The sequence below is a fragment of the Vipera berus genome (genome assembly GCF_964194415.1).
Source record: "Vipera berus genome assembly, chromosome: 3".
In the NCBI taxonomy this organism is placed as follows: Eukaryota; Metazoa; Chordata; class Lepidosauria; order Squamata; family Viperidae; genus Vipera; species Vipera berus.
The window spans coordinates 172762014-172778625 of record NC_138204.1 but is presented as its reverse complement, the minus strand read 5'-3'; the positions used below and the strand labels follow the sequence as shown (position 1 = coordinate 172778625).

The following is a 16612-nucleotide window of genomic DNA, read 5'->3' as shown; positions in this document are numbered from 1 at the left end:
CCTACAAGCGATCCTTACAATGCATTATTTGTCCTTGTGTAGTAAAACTCCTCAAAGTTTTTGCCCAGGATGCCACAAGCAAAATAAAAGCCTACTGTTATCCTTGCATAGGAATACTTGATGCAAGCTAGGATTTCTAATCTGGAGACTGTCGTGTCTGCATTCTAGCATCTATTAATATAATGTACTGAACTATCAGGTCCCAAAACCACAAATGAAATGTGGTGATTCTTTCAATTTGAATTCTTTATTGTTTCCACACCTAAAGAGAGCACCTTGCCAGACTAAGCACCCTATTATATGAATCTATCATACATTTTGACAATTATTAGAGAGGGAATATCTTTACCCACTTTCTTTCACACAAAATACCTGGACTGAATTGTTATTCTTTGGGGATGCACCCCCTCCCTCTTGGGAATCCACTCTACTACATTACTTCACAGAACCATGCCTACCCGGGTATATGTTCAGATATAAACATTTCATATTTTGTTATCAAATTTACAACTGTTTTTTAAGATCCCAATCTAAATAGATATTTATAGAGGTAAGATGCAGGACACTAAAGTTATTGTGTATGCGTGCCTTCTAGTCAAGTTTTTGACTGCTGATGACTATCTGGATGAGTTCCTGCAGTTTTCTTGGCAAAGTTTTTCAGTCGTGGTTTGTCTTTCCAAGGGCTGAGAAAGAATGACTGGCTCAAAGGTGCTTTGTGCCTAAGGTAGGACTAAAACTCAGTTTCTCCTGGCTTTTAGCCTGCTGCCTTAACCCCCAGGCTGGCTCTTCTTTAAAGTGATATTAGGTGGGGAAATTGATTTAATTTACTTTGATATTTGAATAATATGGCCATAGCTTTTTTTTCCTAAAGGAGGATGACCTGAGTATTATGGAAACCTAAAGTTGATACCTTCTTTATACAGGAACATTAGTTGGACAAGTGACTGCAACAGACAAAGATGAGCCCAATACACTGCATAGCAAAGTGAAATACAGAATTATATCCCAGAGTCATCAGAAACCTCAGGAATTTGTTGTAGATCCAGATTCAGGCTGTATTACAGTAGCATTACATCTGGACAGAGAGGTAATTTTCAATTTAGTTCTATATCAAAAATGGTGAAATCATAAATGAAATAGCATAAAGCTAACAAATGATAAAATTGGTCTTAGATAAGAGTAGCTACAATATAGCTGAAGTCAAAAGTCCTTTTGGTAGTTAGGAATTACATAGATATTGTGAAGCCAAGTTCAAATAATTTAGTGGGTAACTTTGGAACAATGTCTCAATCTGTCTGACCTATTTCATAAGATATGAAGATATGATGTGGAATAGTGGAAGGAAAGAAGCAATTAAATTGCCTCCAGTTTCTGAAAATTAAACAGTGCCAAGCTATTTTTTTTGCAGAGTAATCTTTGGATAAAATGGCAATGTTGAATAAATTCTTAACTAAGTGAATAATCCCATGGTCTTTGCTTTTGCTTTTAAAAAATTACAGTATTTTTAATCAACCCAGGAAAATTATGGCTATATTTTTTCTAATGTTCTTCAGATGGTATCAGCATACATACTACATATAGAAGCAAGAGACATGGGAGGTGAGGAGTTTGGTTTGTACACTACAGCAGCAGTACATATTGAGATTAAAGATGTAAATGATAATCTCCCTCAAATAGCACAAAGTATGGTAAGTCTATCATAGTAAAACTAAATGATGATGTTACATTTTTATGATATTTTATGGTATGAACCCAGTTACAGTGAATATTAAATTTAAGAAAAATAATTTGGGCAATTCCAGTTTCTGTTACACTGATAATGCTTATTTCATCATGCATGTGTCAAATTTAATAATAGATAATAGAAATAGTATCAGGAAGGCTAAAAGTCAGAATGAGCAGGAGTTGGGGAACAAAAAAGCATAAAGGATGCTTAACAACTAGATATTTTTTAAAAAACCCTCAACATGGTAAAAAGCAGCTCAGTATCATGACAACACCCTAGAAGGTGACAAAGAAATAGAACATTGTATTTTGACTCAGTCTTCTTTAAAAAGAAGGTAATGGGTAAAAATGGAGGTTAAAGTGGAAAGATTAGACTTTGAGATAGTCAGAAAATATTTATTAACTAGGCAAGAATTTTCAGAGAGAGGGAGAGATGAATCCTTTCTTATGCTACTGAAGGAACTTGTTCATCTCTAATGATTAGCTATTACCTTTGGGAAATACTTAAGGGTGGATAAACAGCCAAATGATTGGAGAGCGAATGCTGTCCTTGCTTTTTAGAAAAAAGTGGCAAAGGATCTGAGCAATAGGCTAATAAGCCAGGTAAATCTGGGCAGGACCATGATTATTAGATGAATCTTATCTGGCATTAGAACTATTCATAAACTAATATTTAATTTTTTTTAGTATGTAGTGGAAGTATATGAAAACACAGAACATGCAGAAATATTATGCATTCCTGTTGAAGATAAAGATGAACCCAGAACATCATCATGGATGGGTATATTTGCTATTACTAAAGGAAATGAAGATAACAGTTTTGATATTAGAGTAGATCAACAGCAGAATATTGGGTGTTTAAGCAATTTAAAGGTAACTATGGATAATAAAAAGAGTTACTGAAATAATATGAATGGAATTTTACTTAATTTTAAGGGGTGAATTACTTGTTGAAATATATTTTTCACAACTTTCTAAAGATGTGTTTTACATTTTTAAAATGTAATACTATTTCCCATTAAAATATGTTGGGGTAGAGGAAGGAGAGAAAACTCAAATGAAAATTTTAATAGTTATACACACTGTATTTCCATCAGTAACCTAAAATCATAATAGTAAAGTGTCTTAGTAGTAATATATTAATTTGAATAGCATTTACTTCTTCCAGGAACTGGACTATGAGAAAAGCCATGAGAGAAGATTAGAAATTGTCATAAATAATGAAGCACCTTATGTTCCACCTCCAAATTCAAGAGTTCTTCCAACAAGTATGGTGAGCATTGTGGTCAAAATTAAGGATCAAGATGAAGGACCTGTATTTGAACCTTGTGAATATATTCTATACATAAAGGAACGCTTGTTGGTTGGCACAATGGTTGGTAACTACCAAGCAATAGATCCAGAAACTGGAAACAAACATTTAAGGTACAAAATTATTATATTGTTTATATATAGTATATAATATCAGAAAGCAATTATAATTAACTTACATTGTTGGAATAAATTTGAGGTACATAACCTTGTTAAAATATTTATTCTTAACAGGTACAGAATAATTAAGGACCCATGCGGTTGGATCACCATTGATGAAATAGGAAACCTCAGAACTACTGACATTTTAGAAAGAGATTCACAAAATATAGAATACAGTCAATGCAATGTAACAGTATCTGCAACTGATCAAAGTAAGTATCAAATATTGTGAAATATTGCTATTTTTGCTACATGCATAAAACTTCCTGATGTGGGCTGCAAAAATATGATCAGCTACTGATGTCTGTATTAGAGTATTCTCTTTTATTGTAATTTAATGATCACTCAAGTTTTTGCAACTGTGATAGGTAGCCATAAGTAGGCAGGTCTAATATTTGAAATCCATTAATTGTAGATCTCTTTTAAAATCAATCTCCTCTGAATTGTTTCACAATATTTACTTGGGGTGATTGACATTTTTCTTCAAAATCCATCTTTTTAGCTGTAAAGCCTGAATTATATTGTCCTATAGTGGAGCAGAATCAGCAGAACAGATCCTTGTCCATACTACCCCATACAGTTTCTGCAGGACTTCATCTATCAAGTAGAAAACCATGAGCTGATTGTTATTTAACTTACCTTTGCATGTATTAGATACTTACTGCACTTTTCCTCTGAGAATTTGGGCAACAAATATACTTGGCAGTAATTGATTCTGTTAGCAATGCATAATTCTGCAGTTTAACAAACTACATTACAATTTTGTTGATGTGTGCTGCAGCTGCCAAAAAAGCCAATGCAGTCCTAGACTGAATCGACAGAGGAATAGTATCAAGATCACATGAAGTATTACTACTGCAATATACTGCTTTGGTTAAGATCACACTTGGAACATTGCATCAGGTTTTGGTCAACGTGATACAGAAAAGAAGTTGAGACCCCAGAAGGATTGCTGAGAAGACTAAAGGATAATTAGGAGGCAGGAACTAGATATGTCTAGTGACACAGAGAAGGATGAGGGGTGACAATGATAGCAGTCTTCCAATATTTGAGGGGCTGTCACAAAGAAGAGGGGAAGAACCTCTTCTCCAAAGCATCTAAAGGGCAAGTCAAAAAATAATGGAAACATATCAAGAGATCCAACCTAGAACTAAGGAGAAATTTCCTGTTCAGAACAATTAATTGGTGGGATGGTTTGCCTCCACAAATTGTGGGTGCTCCATCACTGGAGGTTTTGAGGAAGAGATTGGACAGCCATTTTTCTGGAATGCTATGGGGTCTCTTGCTTGAGCAGGGGGTTGGATTAGAAGACATCCAGGGTCCCCCCCAACTCCATTATTCTGTTATTCTATTGTTCTGTTACAATGGCTTTCTTCCTTTGGATTATGGATTAGCAGTTTGTGAAACCAACAAGATGTTTTATTTAGCTTTCACAGAGAAATAATACTTTTGTAATTTTATATGATTTGATCAAGTTACTTTCATTACTGTCTTAAAACTAAGCATTTTAATTTACCTAGGTGGTAAAACAGGAAATGGGACAATTGTGATAGAACTTGTGATTGAGAACAATTACCCTGAGAATACCAGTAAACGCTACGTCATGTGTAAAGATAAAAAAACAATCTGTATAAATGCCATTGACCTTGATTTGCCAATGTCCACTATACCTTTTCATTTTGAAATAGAGAAGCCATTGGACTTAAAATGGAACTTAATTCCAAATGATGGTATGTTTTTTTTGTTTTTAATATCTACAAAATACATTGTGACTAACGTTAAGTATCATATGAAGTGTAATTTGTGGATTTGAATTATTTCTTTCATAGATACTTCAGCACTGCTTTCTTCAGCTGAAGATATAGACTATGGCTACTATTATATTCTTCTCAGAATATGTAACGAAGAAAGCATCAGAAAAAGAGAAATAATAGTTCATTATTGTGACTGTGCAATTCCAAGTAACTGTTCCGAATCCACCAGAAACATGTCACTGGATTATTTTCCTTCAGACATTCAAGTAGAACGCACTCCAGCAGCAGCACCTGTTTTAGGAGCCTGGAGCATTCCTGCAATGGTCATGAGTTCATTAGTAATGTTATGTAAGTATGCGAATGTCTTGAAGAAGCAACATGAACTGTGAACGGTCAAACTACATTCAATCCTTGCTTAGCAAATACCTCAACTTTAGGTTATAAAAAATTCATTTTCCAACTAATGCACATGTCTCTGACCAAGTTTTGTGTTCTTAATAGTGCAAGCTAGAGTGTGTGAAATGTAGCTGTATGAGAACTTTATTTAAATGAGATGGCAGCAAGCAATATTTTTTTGTTGTGTTGCTTTCAATCACATGTTCACTTATCAACCATTTTGCTAACACACGATTGTTGGAACAGAATTTGGTTGCTATACATATTTGGGTATACATTTTTAAAAAATCTAGCTAAAAAGGAAATCCTAGCTCCTAACGTAGGGGATAGCTGCTTATTTCCTACCTATGGCTACCTATATAAATGGTATATCTAAGCAAAATTCTTTCTTTAAAGCATTTTTCTCTCTTATATAAGAAGAGTTATGGATAAAATTAAACCCCAAGTTAATTTCATTATTTAATAAATTGTAATTCATATAGTCATTTAAAACACATAAATAAGCTGTCTTTTTTTTTCTTGCAGTAGGCTTTGGTGCACCTTATGGTCTTTGGCTCCACAGAAAACGTCACACACCTCAGGAAGAATCTGATTTAACTTTTGAGAACTTAACAAGATCAAACACTGAGGCACCTGGTGAAGGTAACATAAGACCAAACACTGAGGCACCCAGTGAAGGAAACGTAAGACCAAACACTGAGGCACCCGGTGAAGGAATCGTAAGACCAAACACTGAGGCACCCAGTGAAGGAAACGTAAGACCAAACACTGAGGCACCCAGTGGAGGAAATACAGTAAGTGACACTTTGCCTTGTATAGTAGCAAATGTAACAATTTGGATAGATTATGAGAAAGAGCAAAAGATGCTGTCTCATTGTTTTAGAAAGCAAAATACTTTGCATTTGTATCAGTAAGATGGAAATTGTGATGTGCTCATATGCTTAAAGTTAAATACTATTTATTTGTATATAGGAACATATTATTTACCATCATTCCTTTCTATTTAAATATTAGAAATGTAAATCTTCCATATAAAACTGCTCTGGCTGAATCCAGAAAAGTAGATATTTTGAATATTTTTATACTCCAATGGAAGAGAATATTTGTATATCTGGGATGAACTGTAACGTCATTGGTGCTCTCTGAGCTTGGTGGTTTTCTTGCAGACATTTCATTACCAAACTAGGTAACACATCAGTGCAGTGATGATGTTAACTAGTTTGGTAATGAAATGTCTGCAAAAAAACCACCAAGCTCAGAGAGCCCCCAAAAACTTACATCTGTCATATGATCAGAGTAATAGGTTAACTGGAACACTATATGGTTGACCCCACTGGCTGGTATGTGCTGGGCTATATACATACATGAATCCTGATTGTAGGCAATGGGTAAACAAGATAAAGAAATGAATGACAATTTAGGGGACAAGTGGATTATTATTCAGCTAGTTTGTATACTAAATATACAATTAAATCGGGGTTCAGGCTGTTCAGGAAAAAAATTCTAAAATGTTTTTCCCCCATAAATTCTATTGTTATTCTTCACATTCCAGAATTTAAATATATTTCCTGTGCCAACAATGAATGAATTTATAAAGATGAATACAGATGTAGTAAAAACTGAAAAGAAATATTTGGGAGCAGGAAAAAGAGGATGGCATTCCACATCAGAATTAATCAAAGGAGGAAAAATGAATCATATGGCACTATCTTTACAAGACTGTGCGCCTTCTTTAAGGAATTCATTCAGAGATTTCTGTTTAGAATGGCAGAAGTTCACTAACCCTCGTTTATCTGAAGTAAGTATTCTGACATAGATTTCTAAACTAGTTTTGAGTATTACAAATTTGGAAAGAACAGGCTGTCTTATGTCATTAATTTTAAAGTGCTACTCCATATAACAGTTCTTAAAAATAATCCAAAGTGGATTATTATACCACTGATATAAAAATAGTATATCAACTATTTAAAACAACATGAACAGTGAGGCAGCACAATTTTCCATATTTTGCAGCAATCCATGTTTTCCCATTCAGGTAACACACACAAACATTTACATCAATGCCCACAGCCATAGGGAATCTGAGACCTGAAGATAATACATCTAGAATATACCATATGGGGAAAACAGCTGTAACATGCTTTCAATGTTTGACTTAAAAAACTTAATGCTGATATTTAAGACAAGCTATATAACTTAGGACAGAATTACAATTATAGTTGTATTCTCTCAAATAAAACTACATTCTTCCAAGAAATTATTTTTTTAAAAAAAATCCTTGTGTGAAATATAGTATATGTAGATGACTGAAACAGACAATTAGAAGACATCTTATTTTTTCATCATATGTATATTTTTTAAAAAAATGATTATACTTTAATTGTTCCTTGTCCAGATGGTATTTCTTTGTGGAGAAGATGAAGAACATAACCTGGCTAAAGAGTATTTACATGCATATAATTACGAAGGTGAAGACTCACCAACTGGCACTTTAAGTTCCTGTACAGGGGAGTCAGAAGAAGAAAAACTGAGTTTTTTAAACCAGCCAGAGCCTCCATTCCGGACATTAGTTGAAGTTTTTGTACAGAAGGATTGTGTTTAAACTATTCCTGAAAATCAGCTCACTTCACTAGGAAATTCCCCTGTGCAGATTCTATTGAAACGAATGAATGGTCTTGAGAAGCTCTAATTGACTGTAATAGAATTTGAAAAGAATTTATTTCCACAGTTGTGTCAATCTGTTCCTTCTTTATGGGCTATTTTGGAATTTTTTAGAATTATTTTGAAAAGAATGCAATGGAAAAATGATTTAAATTATTAAGGATTTGAAAACTCTCACAGAAATTGATTTATGTGAATAATTCAATTGCAAAATTATATGTTTATTTTTACATTCTTAAATAACTATTTTGTTCAATCTGTGTATTATAGTCTAAAATACAAATGTTTCCATACCTAATCTACTGTTCACTTTTGAAGTGAACAATAGTATGAAAAGTGTAGAAAAAAAATGTAATTCAAGGTTAAGAAAACCCAAATCCTCATCTTTAATTTACACTTACAGCATTTTCAAAAATATCATCAGAATTGAAGAATCCCATAGAAATTTATGGAACTATTTACTGAGTTTTCAAAAATGTCTTCCATATATGCATGCATGCATATATGTGTGTGCGTGTGCATGCAAAATGTATTCTATTTACTTTGAGAAAGTTTATCCTATCCCAAAGAATAAGGTTAAAGACTCCTATCTATCATTCCAAAAAAATCTCTTTAAGATCTTAATCATGTTTAATGTACTTTGAGAAATATTACTATGTTATAAGAATAACTTATTCAATACATATAGAAAATGTATTAAATTAAATACACTAGTTAAAAGGTTGCAAGCTCCTTTCAGGAATAATGGCAGAAATCAGCATGCACAAAATTCATACTTATAATACTTAAACAAACACAGACACCACTATATCTCTATTGTTTGAGAACCTGTCAGTCTAGCGGTATACCGCACATTTTATACTATATTATCACTTTCTTCCAAACTTCTACATATGATTTTTATCCATTCAATGAAGCTAATGATTATGCTGAAGTATATTGATTATACTGTCTATCTTTAGTCATAAGTTTGAACTTCTTAACTGTAATAATATTACTAAGTTAAATACTGATATTGAATATGTTTATTGCTAGATGAATAAATTAAGCATTTTATTTAATATACAGCTTCACATAAGCACATATAATATGAAGGAAAAAAGAAAAATATGAAGATTTTGTAAATTTCAGATATCTACTTTCAGTAGATATATAAGCATGCATAAATACATGAAAGTATGAATACATAGATGCAGAAAACAAAACAGAAACAGTGGGCTAAAAAGCCATGAGGTAAGAAGGTATATTGGGTCCACTGCTCTTATGTTTAAATACACACTGGATTATTGTGGATCAGAATAAAAAAGACCTATTTCTATATCTTCAATAAAGTTATTTTCAAGAATAGCCTGGATGCATACTTTGATAGTTATCACATTTTAATTACTGAAATAGATTACTATTTAGTAATAGAATAATATAATTACAAAATAAATCACCAATTAAATAATATGCCTAGAGTACTCACTGTGATTTTGGGCCTTGATTGAAAGCAATAGAACAGGGGTGTCAAACTCAATTTCATTGAGGGCCGCATCAGCATTGCGGTTGCCCTCAAGGGGCCGGTTGGGTATGGCCAGGGTGGGTGTGGCCTACTGGGTGGGCGTGGCTAGAGTGCATATGGCCTACTGGGTGGGCGTGGCCAGCTCTACATCGTTCGCATCAAGGGTGCCTATGGGGTCCTGGGCAGGAGTGGGACAGATCTGAGAGTCTCTGGCAGAAGGAGGGTCTCTGGGCCGGGGCCAAGGCAGTGGGGGCCGTTCCCTCACTGTTTCCAGGATGGCTTCGCGGGCCACATGAAACCACTTTGCGGGCCGGATCTGGCCCCCAGGCCTTGTGTTTGACATGTCTGCAATAGAATATGATCCAGTCCAGGTCACTGCAAAAGACATTCAATCCAACTGAATATCTGACTGTGGAGCAAGATTTTTAAAAACTTCAATTTCCCCATAACCTGATGCAAATAAAACTAGAACAGTTTTTTTTCCCAGCAGAGTGGGATGAGATTTGCAAGCATGCTATAGATTAATATATCAAATGTTATGGAAGTACTGAACTTTTTAATTTACATGCTTATAAAAATAATTTTAAAGTGCTTGTAACTTTGTATAGGGCAAAATATGACTTTTGCAGCAACTCTTATGTTAGGAAACACATTAAATTTCAAGCAGTATGTTGCAAAGGGAAGAGTATTTGTAAACAAAATTGATGCCAACAGTGAAATGTGGTAGAAATGATTTTGGGGGGATTTGGGGACTGTAAAGGAACACTTCACTATTGATTTTTTTAATAAAATAGTTAATTCATAAAGGCAAAGACAGTTTACCAAATACAGTCATAGTACTGGTCTATATGAGAGGCAGAGTGAAAATGAAGTGGCAGGTATGGCAATTAAAATACCTTTTTCGGCCTTTCAATGAATTTTTTTTATAAGAACAATTGGGCTAAAGAAAGCCTTTCCAACATTGATTTCATAGCCTTCTCCTATCCTTTTCCACTATTGCAGCAGAGGGTTTTTGTTTGTTTTTTGCAAAATTCTACTGTGTATGTTTGAGAGCACAAACAGCAACTATATACTTTCTTCAAGGCCCATAATCAAAATGGAGAAGGTTCAGAAAAGTTTATCTGTCCTGAATAAATTCTACCTATAATATGAATCACTACTAAAAATACAGTCTGGACCAAAATCAACAAAAGAAGTATTTACCTCATGGCTTATCATTCAAAAGCATAAAATACCTAACTTGTATAGATCTTTTAGAGCAATGGATGGGCAGTTTTAAATGGAAGTAACTCTTAAATAAGCTGCTGTGGGATTTAGAAACAAATCTACATGATCTGCATCTTAATTGTTAGGTATGTCCATTTCTTTTCTATTTGCTATATGTTTAAAACTAGAATAATATATCATATTGATCAATGCTCTCAAATGGACCTCTTAAATCTTTTTTCTATAACTTCAAGATATTGTTGTTGTTGTTGTTAGCTGCGAAGTCGTGTCCGACCCATCGCGACCCTATGGACAACATTCCTCCAGGCCTTCCTGTCCTCTACCATCTTCTGGAGTCCATTTAAGCTCACGCCTACTGCTTCAGTGACTCCATCCAGCCACCTCATTCTCTGTCGTCCCCTTCTTCTATTGCCCTCGATCTTTCCCAGCATTAGGCTCTTCTCCAGTGAGTCCTTCCTTCTCATTAGGTGGCCAAAGTACTTGAGTTTTAGCTTCAGGATCTGGCCTTCTAAAGAGCAGTCAGGATTGATCTCTAGGACTGACCGGTTTGATCGCCTTGCGGTCCAAGGGACTCGCAGGAGTCTTCTCCAGCACCACAGTTCAAAGGCCTCAATTCTTTGGTGCTCAGCCTTTCTTATGGTCCAACTTTCACTGCCATACGTTGCAACTGGGAAGACCATAGCCTTGACTATACGCACTTTTGTTGACAGGGTGATGTCTCTGCTTTTTAGTGTGCTGTCTAGATTTGCCATGGCTTTCCTCCCCAGGAGCAAGCGTCTTTTAATTTCTTGGCTACAGTCTCCATCTGCAGTGATCTTGGAGCCCAGGAAAATAAAATCTGTCACTACCTCCATTTCTTCCCCATCTATTTGCCAGGAATTGAGAGGGCCAGATGCCATGATCTTGGTTTTCTTAATGTTAAGTTTCAACCCAAGTTTTGCACTCTCCTTCTTCACCTGCAACAAGAGGCTCTTTAGTTCTTCTTCACTTTCTGCCATTAGAGTGGTATCATCTGCGTATCTTAGGTTGTTGATATTTCTTCCGGCAATCTTAATTCCAACTTTTGATTCATCTAGCCCTGCCTTTCTCATGATGTGCTCTGCATATAAGTTAAATAGGCAGGGCGACAGTATACAGCCTTGCCGGACTCCTTTCCCAATTTTGAACCGATCAGTAGTTCCATGTCCAGTTCTCACTGTTGCTTCTTGACCCGCATATAGGTTTCTCAAGAGACAAATAAGATGGTCTGGTACTCCTATCTCTTTAAGAACTTGCCACAGTTTGTTATGATCCACACAATCAAAGGCTTTAGCATAGTCAATGAAGCAGAAGTAGATGTTTTTCTGGAACTCCCCAGCTTTCTCCATGATCCAGCGTATGTTGGCAATTTGATCTCTAGTTCCTCTGCCTCTTCGAAATCCTGCCTGTACTTCTGGTAGTTCTCGATCCACATACTGCTGAAGTCTAGCTTGTAGGATTTTAAGCATGACTTTACTAGCATGAGAAATGAGTGCAATGGTGCGATAGTTTGAACATTCTTTGGCACTGCCTTTCTTTGGAATTGGAATGTAAACTGATCTTTTCCAATCCTGTGGCCACTGTTGAGTTTTCCAAATTTGCTGGCAAATTGAGTGTAGCACTTTTACTGCACTGTCATTTAAGATTTTGAATAGCTCAGCTGGAATACTGTCACCTCCACTAGCTTTGTTGTTGCTCAGCTTTTCTAAGGCCCACTTCACTTCACATTCTAGGATGTCTGGCTCGAGGTCAGTGACCACCTCATTGTGATTATCTGGGATGTTAAGCTCATTCTTGTATAGTTCTTCTGTGTAATTTTGCCACCTCTTCTTAATCTCTTCTGCCTCTGTTAGGTCCCTGCCATTTTGGTCCTTTATCATGCCCATTTTTGCATTAAACGTTCCCTTCATCTCTCCAATTTTCTTGAAAAGATCTCTGGTCCTCCCTATTCTATTGTTTTCTTCTATTTCTTTGCACTGTTCATTTAAGAAGGCATTCTTATCTCTTCAAGCTATTCTCTGGAATTCTGCATTCAATTGGGCATATCTATGTTTTTCTCCCTTGCCTTTCGCTTCCCTCCTTTCCTCAGCTATTTGCAAAGCTTCCTCAGACAGCCATTTGCTTTCTTGCATTTCTTTTTCTTTGGGATGGTTTTGGTTGCTACCTGTTGTACAATGTCGCGAACCTCTGTCCATAGTTCTTCAGGCACTCTGTCTATCAGATCTAATTCCTTAAATCTATTTGTCACCTCTACTGTATATTCAACAGGGATATGATTTAATTCATACCTGAGTGGCCTAGTGCTTTTCCCTACTTTCTTCAGTTTAAGCCTAAACTTTGCAAGGAGAAGCTCATGGTCTGAGCCGCAGTCAGCTCCTGGTCTTGTTTTTACTGACTGTATAGAGCTTCTCCATCTTTGGCTGCAGAGCATATAGTCAATCTGATTTCTGTGTTGACCGTCTGGTGATGTCCATGTGTAGAGCCGTCTCTTGGGTTGTTGGAAAAGAGTGTTTGCTATGACCATCGTATTCTCTTGACAGAATTCTATCAGCCTGTGCCCTGCTTCATTTTGTACTCCAAGGCCAAACTTGCCTGTTATTCCAGTTATCTTTTGGCTTCCTACTTTAGCATTCCAATCCCCCATGATAAGGACATCATTTTTTGGTGTTAGTTCTATAAGGTGCTGTAGGGCTTCATAGAACCGGTCAATTTCATTCTCTTCAGCACTAGTGGTTGGGGCATAGACTTGGACTACTGTGATATTGAATGGTTTGCCTTGGATTTGAACTGAGATCATTCTGTCATTTTGAGGATTGTATCCCAGTATTGCTTTTCCTACTCTTTTATTGACTATGAAAGCTACTCCATTTCTTCTGAGGGATTCTTGCCCGCAGTAGTATACCTGATGGTCATCTGAATTAAATTCACCCATTCCTGTCCATTTTAGTTCGATGATACCTAAGATGTCGATGTTCAGTCTTGTCATCTCTTGTTTGACCACGTCCAGCTTTCCTTGATTCATGGATCTTACATTCCAGGTTCCTATGGAGAAAAAATCTTTACAGCATCGGACTTTCCTTTCACCACCAGACACATCCACAGCTGAGCGTCCTTTCGGCTTTGGCCCAGTCGCTTCATTCTTTCTGGCTCTACTAGTACTAGCCCTCTGCTCTTCCCCAGTAGCATATTGGATGCCTTCCGACCTGAGGGGCTCATCTTCCAGCGTCATATCGTTTTGCCTTTTGGTACTGTCCATAGGGTTTTCATGGCAAAGATACTGGAGTGGGTTGCCATTTCCTTCTCCAGTGGATCACGTTTTGTCAGAACTCTCGGCTATGAACTTGGGTGGCCCTGCACGGCATAGCTCATAGCTTCATTGAATTACGCAAGCCCCTTCGCCACGACAAGACAGTAATCCATGAAGGGGACTTCAAGATATACTTCTCTACAAATAGAATGTAGAGATAGAATTGGAATAACAGTAATTACATTTATCCGAGGTGGGTAAAATAACAACCCCGATTGTTGGGGTCAATATGCTGACTCTGTAAGCCACTTAGAGAGGACTATAAAGAATTATGAAGTGGTATATAAGTCTAAGTGCTTTTGCTATTTGAAAAACATGCTATTAAAACTATTTTGCAATGACTATCAACATACATTCATGGAAATACAAACCCAGTTGTGATGTTGGAGTTCCATTTATTTAAAATTTATTTAATTATGTTTAATATGTTGGTTACATGTTGCTATCATTTAAAGTTGATTAGAAAATGGGATGGAGGAAGTCTTTACAGTAATTAATCTTTTGGGTGTAATAAGGTTGTGATTCATTCAGTCACTAATACTTTTGAAAGATAAAGTGTTTAGGATAGTAGAGGCTAGACTCTTGATCTCAAAATAGTCATGAAATGGTAAAACCCATCAAGACTAATGTATGCAAAGGTTTCTAAATCCCACAGCAGCTTATTTAAGAGTTAAGGTAAAGGTAAAGGTTCCCCCGCACATGCGTGCTAGTCGTTTCCGACTCTAGGGGCCGGTGCTCATCTCCGTTTCAAAGCCGAAGAGCCAGCGCTTGTCCAAGGATGTCTCCGTGGTCATGTGGCCGGCATGACTAGATGCCAAAGGCGCATGGAACGCTGTTACCTTCCCACCGTAGTGGTCCCTATTTTTCTACTTGCATTTTTACGTGCTTTTGAATTGCTAGGTTGGCAGAAGCTGGGATGAGTAACAGGCAGTCACTCTGTTACACGGCACTCGGGATTCGACCCGCCAAACTGCCGATGTTACTTCCACTTAAAACTGCCCATCCTATTTACATACAGTGGACTTCCACTATATTTTAAAGGACCTTGGACAATGATATAATTTTTGATGTTATGTCATGTTTTTTCCTCATAAAACACCTTTCATTCCAAAAAAAGGAAGCCAGTTCTCTTCACAACTCTGTGGAAAAGAAAATAGATTTTATGTTCAGATGATGTTCTTGTTAATTTCAAACTGGCAATTGCTGAAATTTGACCTTTCTTACTCAATGGGGGAATTTTCTTCTGTAGCAATCCCCTTGTCTTCCCAAGATCTGAATCAAGAAAAAAAATGTGCTTGCCTTGACACTAGTGCAGATGATCTAGTTAATCAAATGAAAAAGGTATTTTATGAAGGTTTTGATTAAAACATTTTCATCTAGTATGTCTTTCCCTAAGCATACACTTCTATCAATGGAAGAGAATATATGTAGCTCACAAAACACTTCTACATTGTAATATACTGTGAAAACAATCTTGAGAAACAGGAGGGATCAGTAGCAGCCTAAACAATGATTTGATAAGAGAAATCTTGAGTCCAAAGGAAGAATAGGGAGGTAGAAAGTGGGTCTGCAGAGACACTCCCTAGTTTTCTGGAAAGTAAACAAAGGAAAGTAGTGCTTTCGGACTTAAGATTCTGTTACTGTAAACTTAAAGATAGCATAATTATTCATGTCTTTAGTTTCCTGTCTGAAGTAATTTGAAGGGCTGACAATATGCGTGTTTAACTTTGCATTTCAAATACATAAATGTTTATACTGCCACAATTTCAAATGCTAAAATGTTTTTAATAGTTAGAGGCACCACTGTGCCAGTCAACACACTGACCCCATTAGGTATATTAAAAAAAATTATTTTGAAGAACTTATTCTGGGAGGAAATGATTTATACATGTAAAATTCCAAATCCTATTGATAAACCAGTTCTGTTAAGGAAAGCGTTTGCTTAGCTCGCATTTGCACAGGGAAAGAAAATGACCCCTGGTGAAATAATTCTTGAGTTGCAGGAGGCCAGAGGCAAAGAGAAATAAAATAATTGAACTTGCTACTTGAAAAAGGTATTTAGGAACAACTATTCAGTTCTATACTATCCAGTTCCCTTTCCCAGGGAAGAAAAAAACGGGAACTGAACAAATATTCAATTGCCTTTTTCAGGGAAGAAAGTCCATTCGTGGCGGGAGTTTTGATGGCGTCGCGCCCAAGTTATATCGCTGCAAGCAGACTCATCTAAAGAGAGTAAGGCCATCCGATGGCAAGGCAATTACTAAGAGGTAACGAAGCTAAAGGAGGAAGCCGCCTTTCTGGTTCGCCTACCCTGTGAATCGTTTTCTCACACACATTCCTGTGAGTGAGAAATACAGGGACAAAACAGCCGGGGCGGGCATATAATTCCAGCTCTTTTCCTACCTTCTCAGAGCAGGGCGGGGTTGGGGCTCCATTCCCTGGTCAAATAGAAAGAAAGAACGAGGGAAACTAATTAGGCTATCTCAAAGGTGCCGTTGGTAGTACTAGCCTCCCTCCCTCCGACGGCCCCACCTTGGCTAGGAGCGA

At 36.5% G+C, this 16612-nt stretch overlaps 1 protein-coding gene across 1 annotated transcript in view; it reads left to right on the top strand.

Moving 5' to 3' along the window:
• LOC308666698 (desmocollin-1-like) overlaps positions 1 to 7950 on the top strand; it is a gene marked incomplete at both ends in the record, with an annotated part of 56190 nt that extends 48240 nt beyond the window's left edge. Inside the window, 10 exons of the mRNA XM_081325594.1 lie at positions 924 to 1087; positions 1554 to 1688; positions 2413 to 2598; positions 2894 to 3150; positions 3271 to 3410; positions 4719 to 4928; positions 5028 to 5300; positions 5874 to 6142; positions 6901 to 7146; positions 7744 to 7950. Coding sequence (XP_081181720.1) covers positions 924 to 1087; positions 1554 to 1688; positions 2413 to 2598; positions 2894 to 3150; positions 3271 to 3410; positions 4719 to 4928; positions 5028 to 5300; positions 5874 to 6142; positions 6901 to 7146; positions 7744 to 7950 — 2087 coding nt within the window. The remainder of the gene's footprint in view (positions 1 to 923; positions 1088 to 1553; positions 1689 to 2412; positions 2599 to 2893; positions 3151 to 3270; positions 3411 to 4718; positions 4929 to 5027; positions 5301 to 5873; positions 6143 to 6900; positions 7147 to 7743) is intronic.
• Between the last annotated feature and the right edge of the window lie 8662 nt (positions 7951 to 16612).